The following is a 12,176-nucleotide window of genomic DNA, read 5'->3' as shown; positions in this document are numbered from 1 at the left end:
AAATAATACAAGAATGATCTGAGGAGGACTTGTGAGGGGCTGAGGGGAATTGTGTTTGGTGGGGATTTGAAAGCAACACTTTTGTGTTTCAAAGTGAGTTCCTAGAGGTGAATCAGATAAAACTAAAATATTTGATTATTCCAACTTTAAAGCAACAATGTACTGAAAGTCTCATAATAGATTGCTTAGATGTCTGGTCATTTAGTGACACCCCCACCAATACTTCCACAGTTTGTGGTAAATGGCACATCTAAGTCTGTCTCTCTGAGCCCCATGTAGATTGAGGAAAGTAAAACTAAAAGGCTTCAAAGCACCTAATTACACCCATTCCATTCTTTCTTCATGCATGAACAATCTGATGGATTCTATAGAAATTTGTACGTAAACGTGCTGGAAATTACATGCTCTTACTTTCACATATTGCTGTTCAGATTTACTGACCCAAAGGAAAGAACTGCTGTCAATCAAGACTTGTTACAGTCGCTCTTAGCCGGATTAGATCCACCCATGACCCAAAGCAATCAGTGATGATGGACCTGATGGGAAGCTGACATCATTTCTTTCTTATCTAACTTCTGTCTAACTGACGATTGGCTTTACAGGCTCAGTGCTCTTACTTTTAAGACATTTGCGGGAATGAAGAAATATGTCTTCATTGATGAACTGGTTCAAAGGGAAAACTTGATCTGGCTTGCAAGCAAATAGAAAATAGATGGCTGCTTTAAAACTGATGGCAAGCTTTTCAGCAATGCCTGGGAGGTGAGTGATTCACACAAGTAAGCTTTCCTTTCTCCTTTACATTACCTGCCTTATCCAGCTCTTGAGAACATGAGTATACTTCTTATGACTATTACTCCTTCTGCTGCCTTGACAGGCTTGTGGTATGTAAATCAAAGCCATTATTACTGCTGCCTGCATGTTATCCTCAGCCTACACTGAATTCCTCTTGAATCTATTATTTGCCTTACTGTTTTCAGTCCTTTCTTAGAACCAGTCTCCTTGAGTAGATAAACTGAGAATAGGTGAGAGGGGACTGAAAAAGAACCTAGAGAGGAAACAGTTTATAAATTTGAAGCCAAACATTATTCATTTCTATTTATGGATGGTAAGCCAGTTCAGGAAGAGGATCTCCTAATTTATATTGTTTCAATGAAGCACTGATCCAATACCTCCTTAAATCAAAGCATGAGGACCTCACTTGCCTCAGGTCAAAATGCAAATGGAATGAAGTCTGTCTTTGATAGACCTATTCTTTCCCTTTTCCAGTCCATATTTAGATATATCACTTGGTATTCTCCATATGCTGCCCCGTGGCCAAAAAAAAAAATTTTTTTAATGATATTTGTCCCACTGTCTCTTTCCTATCTAGTTTTCCTTCAGAGGGATAGCTGTTCTTTTGTGCTCTGCTGTCCAATATGACTTATGGTTCCTTTGTGTTTAGGTTGGAGATGAAGAGGACATTGTACTCACTGCCTATATCGTTGCTGCATTCCTTGAAGCTGGACTCAATTTCACTGTATGGGTCCCACTGTCTTTTAGTATCAGTCAGCTGAATGCACATGAATTTGACTATCAATTCAGAGTGATTTAAAATTCCTGGACTGGGTGAAACATCAAGAGAATAATTAATTCACTACCACTCTTTAAATTAACTCTCCCCAAATTTTTTTATTCATGCATGCTAAGTTGCTTCAGTCATGTCCAACTCTTTGAGACCCTATAGACTGTAGCCTGCCAGGCTCTTCTGTCCATGGGATTTTCCAGGCAAAAATATTGGAGTGGGTTGCTATTTCCTCCTCCAGGGGATTTTCCAGACCCAGGGATCAAACTCACATCTCTTAGGTCTCCTGCAATGGCAGACAGGTTCTTTACCTCTAACACGAACTTTTTGATTCATAGAAACCTTTGATGAACACTACTGAGTTTTTCCCTAGAGAAGATATACATACGCACACTTATACAAGTGTTTCATATCATTTCGGTATCCATATATCTCCTGAAGTTCAGCTATTAATTTCAGATTAAGAACTCTTATTCCAAGTATAACTACAACCTGATATTCTGTTTGTTTAACCAACTCAGTATGCAAACATTTTCAGCTTAAGTGTGGCTCATCTTGGCTGCCTCTCAATCCAAAGTTCAGATTATCCAATTGCGAAATCTATTCTTGAAATAAGATCCTAGGAATTTTCAGGGTCATTGGTATACCTCAAAAACCATCTTTAGAAATACGAGCTCCTATTTTGGGCATTAGTGTAAAATATCTTAGGTCTAAAAATAAATGTGTATACTTTGCCACATAGAAAACATTTACATCATTAACTAAAATACAACCAGTCAGACAAAGATTGCCATTTTCATACTACTTAAATTTTTTCAAATACTGATAATCCATTAAAAATGAATTTTAATGATATTTATAAAATATAATTCACATGTACAGAAATGAACAGGTTTGAATGTAAAATATACTTCAAGGGTATATTATATACATTATAAAAAATGATTAGTTTAAACAATCAAGCTTACAAGTAAGTATTCAAGCATCATCTTAAAATGAATTGTTCTTCTTCTTGACTAGTTTCCCACTCTATGAAATGGGCTCTTTTGCTTAGAAGAGGCCTTGGAAAATGGTGTCAGAAATGGCTACAACCTTGCAATTCTAGCTTATGCTTTTGCATTAGCTGGAAAAGAGGAGAAAGTGGAATCCTTACTCCGGACCCTGGATCAATCTGCTACAAAATTAAGTAAGTATTATTATTCACTTTTGCTAATGGAGGGGCTTTCAGGCAAATAATCTGCCTGAAATGCAGGAGACCAGGGTTTGACCCCTGGGTGGGGAAGATCCCCTGGAGGAGGAAATGGCAACCCACTCCAGTTTTCTTGCCTGGAGAATCCCATGGACAGAGGAACCTCATGGGCTATAGTCTATGGTATCACAAACAGTCAGACACAACTGAGCAACTTTCACTTCACTTCACTTCTTTCTTAATAGAAATGACCCTAAGAATAAACTGATGAAACTGAGCAATCACATAGGAACCCTCTCTTTTCTAGAATGCTTCTATTTATCTTATGACATTTCTGAGTGACTTTTTTAAAAAAACAAAACATTATATATTTTCTAGCTTCCTCTTTTTCTTTTCTGCTCATTTCTTCTCAAGTGAGTGAAGTAAAGAAAATCAAGTGGAGTGACTGCAGATAATAAAAACTGCTTGTAAAACTTTGGCCTTGAACTTAAGGTCAAAAACGTTAACCTTAGGAAGTTGCTCTCTGAAGTTGCCTTAGTTCGCTAGGGCTGCCATAATATTGGGTTGGCCAAAAAGTTCGTTTGAGTTTTTCCATAAAAACCTGAACGAACTTTTTGACCAGCCCAATAAAATACTCTGTACTGGGTGGTTTAAATGACAGAAATTTATTTTCTCATGGTTCTAGAGCTAGAATTCCAAGATCAAAGTATCAGCGGGTGTGATGTCTTCTAAGGCCATTCTGCTTAGTTTGTAGACGGCCATCTTCTCTAACCATCTTCACATGTTTTTTCCCATGTACATGCGTTCCTGGTGCCCCCTCCATGAGTCCAAATTATCTCTTCTGATAAGGATACATTTGTTGTTGTTGTTGTTGTTTAGTTGCTAAGTACTAAGACCCATCTAAATGGCTTCATTTTAACTTATTCACCCCTTTAAAAGCCCTATATCCAAATACAGTTCCATTCTGAGGTTCTAGGTAGTAGGGCCTTGAACATATGAATTTTGAGGGGCACACTGAACCCATAACAGAGGTCAAGGATGGCATTTGCATCTTTCTTTATATAGGGACTGTGTGAAAATTCTTCTTTTCTTCTCAGATAATGTGATATATTGGAGAAAAGCGAAGAAACTTGAGACAGAGGCATCTCCACTCTTTATTCCTCGGGCACCTTCTGCTGAGATGGAGAAGACTTGCTATGTGCTGTTGGCTATCATTTCCCAGAAAAACCCTGACCTGACCTACGCTAGTAAGATTGTTCAGTGGCTTGCCCAACAGATGAATTCTCACGGAGGCTTCTCCTCCCCTCAGGTGATTGGTGTGGATCTACTAACATAACCACAATGTTCAATGCAAAAGTTGCCACTCTATAATAATATAGATAATATATGACATAGATATATATAATAAAAATATCAAAGGTAGGAAATACCTTCTGAGACAAGGAATATTTGCTATTATAAATCATCTTTATTGGGGTTTAGTTGCTTTACAATGAATTGGTTTCTGCTGAGTAATGAAGCAAATCAGCTATATGTATACATATAGCCCCTCCCTCTTGGACCTCCCGCCTACCCCCACCCCAGTCCATCCCTTTAAGTCATCACAGAGCACCGAACCGATCTCCCTGTGCTCAGTTAAATTCAGTTCAGTCGCTTAGTCGTGTCCGACTCCTTGCAACCCCATGAATCACAGATGGCTGGATGGCATCACTGACTCAATGAACATGAGTTTGAGCAAACTCCCTGTGCTCAGTTCAGTTCAGTTCAGTCGCTCAGTCGTGTCCGACTCTTTGCGACCCCATGAATCGCAGCATGCCAGGCCTCCCTGTCCATCACCAACTCCTGGAATTCACCCAGATTCGCCTCCATCGAGTCAGTGATGCCATCCAGCCATCCCATCCTCGCTATCTATTTTACACATGGTAGTGTATATATGCCAATCCAAATCTCCCAATTCATTCCACCCCTTCTTCCTCCACCCCATATCCACACATCCATTCTCCACATCTGTGTGTCTATTCCTGCCCTGCACATAGGTTGATCTGTACCATTTTTCGAGATACCACATGTATGCATTAATATACAATATTTGGGGTTTTTTTTCTGACTTACTTCACTGTGTATGATAGTCTCTAGGTCCATCCACATCTCTAAAGGTGACGCAATATTTAGTCAACGAGCATTTATTGGGCAGTTCTTGTATACCAGGAACTCTACTAGGAATTTTCTATGTATAAATGAATAAAATAAAATCCCCTCTCAGGGAATGTATGCCTGATTTATATCTCCATTAACACAGTAAAAATAGAATGAAAGTCTAGAAAGGATGGTTGTTATAAACACAAGAGCCCTGACAATAAGAATACTTTGGTCAAACCATTACTTCATGTCAGCCAAGAAGTAATATTTCTCCCTACTTCTATGGTCTATACATTGGAAAAAGCAAATGAATGAATAGCCAAAGAAATGGGTATCAAAAACACTGACTTATATCCTTCCTTAATAGGCAAAAAAATTTAATGCAAAGAAATACAAGTTTTATTCCCACAAGGAAAATCATTTCCTTCCTTCCTTTCTTTTTTTCAGTCTTAGTTTCTAAGTAAAACCATATGTTAGTGAATCTCCCAACATCCTTTCTGGATTCTGACTTCCCACCTTCGAAGAGAGTTGAGCATAAACATTATCTATGGCAACCAAATTACATAACACCTTAATTTTTAGAAAAGATTGAGCAATATTTCACATGGATATTATAAAATTATTTAGAAGACTTTTAGATCTAATAAGATCTGTTGAAGAAAGTGACAACAATTAGCACAAGCAAATGGTTTCCCTGTTGTTTAGATAACTGCTTCTTGGTATTCTGTTGACATGTCAGAAATATTTCTATGGGTTGATTTAAAGTTCATGGCCACATGATGACTGATATTGCATCATAACAGAGCTTGGAATGCTGCTTGTACTGTTCTGTGCAGGATACGCCCGTCTGCCTTCTTGCCATAACCCGCTACATGAATTTAATCTTCTCTGATGATCAAGTCACTGTCAGCTTAAGCAGTGAAGAATTCAACGAGATTTTCCAGGTTAATGGTGATAATCACTTATTGGTTCAACGTTCAGAACTAACAAAAGCAAGTGGACAATACACAGTAGATGTGGAAGGACAAGGTTGTGCATTTATCCAGGTAATGGAATTCTGTGAGGAATATGAGTGTTTTCCAGTAAAAAACAGAGACTATCTTTTCAGTTATGTACAAAGTGCTATTTTACTCTTGCATGTCTTCATGATTACATTTTCCTTCATTGATATTTTCCACTCAACATCTGAAAACTAAAGTTATTTTGTAAAAGGTTACCTACTCTTAAAGATAACTGGATAACTGAGAAGTTTCTGGAGGAATGTCAGTGTTTGAGGGTATTCTGATATTTTTATTACATTGTTAAAGATTCTTGAGTCTTCTGACAGTCAAATGATTATATTTAGCCTTATTCCCTGATAATGAAGTTATAAAATAAAGTGCATTGATAATGGAAATGAGGGCTTCCCTGGTGGCTCAGTGGTAAAGAATCCACCTGATAATGCAGGATAGGCAGGGGTTCAATCCCTGGCTCAGGAAGATCCCCTGGAGAAGGAAATGGCAATTAACTCCAGTATTCTTGCCTAGGAAATCCCACGGACAGAGGAGCTCAGTGAGCTCTAGTCCATGGGGTTGCAAAGAGTCAGACACAACTTAGTGACTAAACAACAACAGCAATAATGGAAATAAGAAAAAACAATAAGTGCTTCAAGTGCTACTACAGGATAGATGGATGGTTTTTGTTTTTTTTTTTTTTTTTTACACTTTGGTATCCTTTCTAGGCTACCATGAGGTATAATGTGCTACTACCTAAGAAGGAATCTGGATTTTCCCTTTCCTTACAAATAGTAAAGAAAAACTCTTCTGATGTATTCCAGAGTAATTTTGACCTGACAGTAACCCTCAGGTAAGTGTCCCATTTTGATGTCAACTTTCAGGTTAGAGAGAAAGTGGTGCATCAGAAAAGAATTATTTTAAACACTAACAAAATATCAAAAGCACTAATTTGAAAAGACACATGACTCCAATGTTCATAGTAGCATTATTTACAATCACCAAGACATGGAAGCAACCTAAGTGTACATCAGCTCATGAATGGATAAAGAAGCCCATAAATGGACTTAGAGGGCCTTATACTAAATGAAAGGCTTCCTTGCTGGCTCAGACAGTAAAGAATCCGCCTGCAATGTGGGAGACCTGGGTTCAGTCCCTGGGTTGGGAAGATCCCCTGGAGGAGGGCATGGCAACCCACTCCAGTATCCTTGCCTAGAGAATCCGCATGTACAAAGGAGCCTGGTGGGCATGTTTGGGAGACTAAGCACAAAGCACATGCTAAGTGAAATAAGTCAGACAGAGAAGGACAAATACTGTATGATATCACTTACATATGAAATCTAAAAAATACAACAAACTAGTGAATTTAACAAAAAAGAGGTGGACTTACAGAAATAAAGAACAAACTAGTGATTACCAGTGGGGAGAAGGAGGAGGGGGAATCTGAGGATGGGGGAGTGGGAGGGACAAACCATGAAGGGTGTAAGATAGACCCAAGGATGGATTGTACAGCCCTGGGGGTTATAGCCAATATTTTGTAATAACTATAAATGGAAAGTAATCTTTAAATTGTATAAAAGATATTTATATATTATTAATGTCAATAATCACATGTTATGGTACTCTCTGTGCCCACATCACAATTTAGTACATTTTCAACTAAATCAAAGTTAGAGTTATGTAAATATAATCTGTACTGTATGCAGTTTGAAAGCTTCTGCCACATTAATCCTTCAGCAGTGCTTCCACCTTTTTGTGTCAGTTTTGCACAACAGAGATACAATTTTCTTTCTAAAGACAAGCATGAGTGGGCCATAAAGGAGAAAACCCACTAACATTTATTTAATCATTAATATAACTGTACACAAAGCAAAATTTTAGATATTTTTCAGTGTAGAAAAGCAAAGTAATCCTCTTGAATTAAAATATAATTTATAGGCACCGAAGAGTTTTAGAGTTAATGTGTGGAGAAACATTGAATAAAATTAGTTTCGGGGATTTTTCTCAGGATTTCCAAATGAAAATCTGTTGAACACTAATGCTAATAATATAATACACAGCTCTCAACTTCATGTCCCAACAATTTCATCCAAAGTTGTGGGTATAACCTAGAAGATCTCTTGGGGGCATGTCTGTTGTATGATTTTGCCAACATCCTGCTTTTGAGATATGAGCCTCTTCTAAGTGTTGCACAGAATCTAAGGCTGACATAAGTATGTGTGCTGTGCTCAGTCGCTTCAGTCATGTCCAACTCTTTGCACCCTTGTGGACTGCAGTCCACGAGGCTCCTCCATCCTCAGGATTCTTCAGGCAGGAATACTGGAGTGGGTTGCCATGCCCTTCTCTAGATGATCTTCCTGACCCAAGGATGGAATCTGTGTCCCTTGTTTCTCCAGCATTACAGGCATATTTTACACACTGAGCCACCATATGTGTAATATAAGTTTAAAAGTTTTGTCTATAAGTTCTGACTTTAAAGCCTCAAGTAAGCTTAAAAGCAGGATTTGGGGAGATTAGGTCCATTCATTCTTTACTCCAATTTATGTTGCTTTGAATCATCTCAGCCACGATCACTCTAATTGTGCTTGTTTCCAGATATGTGAGAATGACTATCTTCAGATGTTTTTTCTCCAGCTTTTGCCTCTCCTCCAGGCTTAGAGCCAATTGGCATCAATGTACTCATATCCTTGCCATAAGGTTAAGTCACTCTTCTAAAATGATGTCTAAGTTAGTGTTTTGTTTTTAAATTTCAGATATACGGGAACTCACAATAACTCCAACATGGTCCTTGTTGATGTAAAAATGCTATCAGGATTTACTCCAGTCATGTCATCCATTGAAGAGGTAAGTAAGAGAAGCCCAGTCTTTCAGCCTCCAAAAAGCAGTAATGTGTTGATGAAACAGTTGGTTAGCAAAGCCAAGCTGTGTAATTCTTCACTTAAACAAACATTCACAGTTCACACTCATATTTTTGCTAAAACAGTGGTGAAATGGATTTTTGATTTATAGCAATTAGAAGTCATTATTTCCAATAGTTCATAACTTATTTTTAAAATTTAGTTCTGACTTGTGTTTATGAAAACATCATGCACAAGGGAATTTTCCATAAAACAACTTCCTGATATTAGAGAAAAAGCATGAAACATTGAATTCTGGAATGATGCTCTTTCATATTTATCCCTCCCTGCCAATTTCCTTAAAGCTTGAAAACAATGGCCAAGTAATGAAGAGTGAATTCAAGAATGACCATGTTCTTTTCTACCTGGAAAATGTAAGTTGACAATAATTTTTTTCTCCACGGCTTTCTTTTTCTTCTGAGGGTAACTGGATGCTTCGATTTCTCATAAATATACATGATAGGGCTTGTCAAAACTATGTGAGATGTTAAAGGTGATCAGTGTTCTTCCACACTACTAACTGTCTTTTCCCTCTTAAATACTATGCTATTTCGTATGTACCTTGGCTAACTGGATGATTCTCAAGTTTAGAAGCATCATTTCCCTGTTCTTTTATTCCCCACAGCATCTAACATAGTCTGGTCAAAGATGTACAATTCTTTTATAATTTGACTTGAACTCCAGCAGAGACTGGCACGAGTTTCAGACTCACCCTTTCTATGTATACATCATTAACATCCACACAAATGCCTACATTTTTCTAATATTTTCAACTTTCTTGTACCTCAATATAATCGGTGAAACAACATTTTACACAATTTAATATTACCTAACTCATTATTTTGCTATTATGTAAGATCATTACACCCTGGATTTATCATAAACTTCTGGAAATAATTTGCTCTATGGTTTTATTTTTTGCAGGCCTGCTCTGGTGTATTTATAATCTGTATCTTTATAGGTTTCAGGTACAGCAAAGAGTTTCACCTTCTCTGTTGAGCAAATCAACCATGTGGCAAACATTCAGCCATCCCCCGTCGTGGTCTACAATTATTATGAAAAAGGTAGGTGGGCAACAACCATGCTTTAAAACTACTGGAAGTTATATCTGTATCTAGGATTCCCTGAACTACTTAATTTTTGAAAATCATCCTTGGTCTTTGATATCTGGGTTTACTTTACATATTGTTTTTTTTACTCCATTATATATATATATATAAACTTCTGACTTGGCCTTTTTCTATTTGCCAGAATTTTTCAACACCTAGAATCCTTTTGATATAATGAAAAGGCACTGCCTTTAATTTGAAATACAAACCAGCTAAGCTTCCAGGTCTTGTTGCTGTTGTTTTGTTGTTAATGGCTGAGACTAACCATTCCATGCTACATCTATGGACTTTAATTTGAGAGGAAGAGTGAGAAATATTCTGAAGCGTTACAGGCAAATCTTGATAGATTAGGTTTCAAAGCAGTTACTAAGAGGCTGTTCAGAAGTTTTTTTAAAAAGTTCCCTGGAAGGTTAGTGCTATTAATTTCTTGTTGAATGTCATGAGAAGTTTGTCAGCAAGTCTTCGGGGATTTTTGGTGGGGTTCTTTGTTGTTCTTTTGTTTTTTTGGCTGTGTTGGGTCTTCGTGGCAGGACGTAGACTCAGTAACCCTACAGCGTGTGGGAGCCTGGTTCCCTCACCAGGGATCAATCTTGTATCCTCTACATTTGAAAGTAGATTCTTAACCACTGGATCACAGGGAAACCCCTGTAAAGCAGTCTTTGAATTCTGACTCTGTCATTTACTAATTGAATGTACTTTGCCAAGTGCCTTAAACTTTGATATGATGTTCCTGGATTTAGAAAATAGAAGGAATTGACTTTCTTGCAGAATTACTAGAAGGGTTAGTAATTACCTAGTGTAATTGTATTGTCTGATATCATCTGGTTATAGAAAGCTGGAGATGTAATAAGGATGAACTTTCTTTTTATTTTCCAGATGAATATGCCCTTGCTTCTTACAATATGAACAGTGTTTCTGTGTCTCAGTAAGACAAAACAAAATACACAAAAAAGGTAAGGAAATCATAATCATCGTGAGTTATTAAAAACACATCTGATGAGAAAATGAAAATCTAAGAAGATAAAACAATAGATGAAGCAAAGAGAAGTCTCTGGTGCTTCACACGGTCTGTACAATTATGTACATTAGGTAAGTACTCTAATAGGACAGCATTAAGATTTTTATGAATGTCTTTAAAATAACTTTAAAGAATTTGAAACTATGTGCTTTACATAAATGTTTCATTTTTTAAAACTCTCATGTTTGTTTTATGAATTGATATGTTATTAATATATATGTACATATTTTATACACATCATGTGTATGCTAATGTGTATTTGTGAATGTCTATAAATATATTTGTTTATCCACCTCTATGTATGTATTTATATGTACATACACACATTTATTTATTGTTTGAACTGTTTTTAAATCCCAGGTAGAAAACAATTTACTTTGAATGAACTCATTCTCCTGTCTCAAACCTGGAAGAAATCTATGAACCACCTCACATTCTGAATAGAGTTCACTCTGCTATGAGTTCTTACCAGAGTTTGTTTCATTAAATGCTGTGATTTTTGCATCCAAGTCTCTGATTTTCTTTTTTTCATCACATGAGTAATAATTTTCATCCTAGAAAACTCAAGGTTTTGTTTGATACCAATGCTAACAATTTTGCTTTACTGTTGTCAATTCTGAATTCAAGTTTTTAGACAGAATTCAGAGTACTGAATATGAAATCTTCCAGCATCCAGAGAAAGCAAGAGCCCAGATTCCCGGAGAGACAGAGGAGGAGATCACGTTTAAGAGGACTTCACGTGAGCTTGATGATGTAAAAAGAAACACAGGAGACATAAAACACTCTTTCCAATAAAATAACAAAGCATGTGTGGAGGGGAGAGTATACTTAGTCACAAATTAGCTGATGGATTTATTGAATTCACTCACATGATCGAGAGGGTAATCCAAGGACAGTTTATTTCTCTAAAAATTATTTTATTGGTCTGAGCTTATCACTTACTCCTGAAAAGCAATACTTGTTGTCTACCCTTTACCTAACACTATCGTTGAAGCAATGAGTTAATACTGAGAAGATGGTGGCAGGACAAAATTTGAGGAAAGAGGAGTGGAAATGAATTCATGGCTCTACCAATTTCAGTGCAGGCCCTGACTCTACTGAGACTCTGTTACAGACAGGAAGAAGCTATAGATAAATTCTCCAGTTGTGGAGTTCAAAATATTGGAAACAAAGTGTCCCAGGGTCTATCAGTATTCAACAAATTAATAGCAGAGTGACAGTAAAAGATGGTTAGGCTTATTTATTTTATACTCTCTCTGCTCAATGTACCC

General features: G+C 37.1%; 1 protein-coding gene across 1 annotated transcript in view; it reads left to right on the top strand.

The window, feature by feature from the left end:
- The window catches only part of LOC120858800 (ovostatin homolog 2-like), a 52,695-nt gene extending 41,286 nt beyond the window's left edge, over positions 1-11,409 (top strand). The window contains 11 exon segments of the mRNA XM_040235114.1: positions 603-759; positions 1,442-1,516; positions 2,582-2,747; positions 3,848-4,059; positions 5,726-5,935; positions 6,610-6,734; positions 8,635-8,725; positions 9,084-9,152; positions 9,740-9,842; positions 10,764-10,840; positions 11,266-11,409. Of these exon segments, the coding sequence (XP_040091048.1) occupies positions 603-759; positions 1,442-1,516; positions 2,582-2,747; positions 3,848-4,059; positions 5,726-5,935; positions 6,610-6,734; positions 8,635-8,725; positions 9,084-9,152; positions 9,740-9,842; positions 10,764-10,816 (1,261 nt within the window). The 3' untranslated portion in view covers positions 10,817-10,840; positions 11,266-11,409.
- Positions 11,410-12,176: the final 767 nt, after the last annotated feature.

This window comes from Oryx dammah, unplaced genomic scaffold (assembly GCF_014754425.2).
Source record: "Oryx dammah isolate SB20612 unplaced genomic scaffold, SCBI_Odam_1.1 HiC_scaffold_29, whole genome shotgun sequence".
NCBI classification, from domain to species: domain Eukaryota; kingdom Metazoa; phylum Chordata; class Mammalia; order Artiodactyla; family Bovidae; genus Oryx; species Oryx dammah.
Note: the sequence above shows the minus strand (reverse complement) of the source record. Positions and strands in the feature narration are given on the sequence as shown.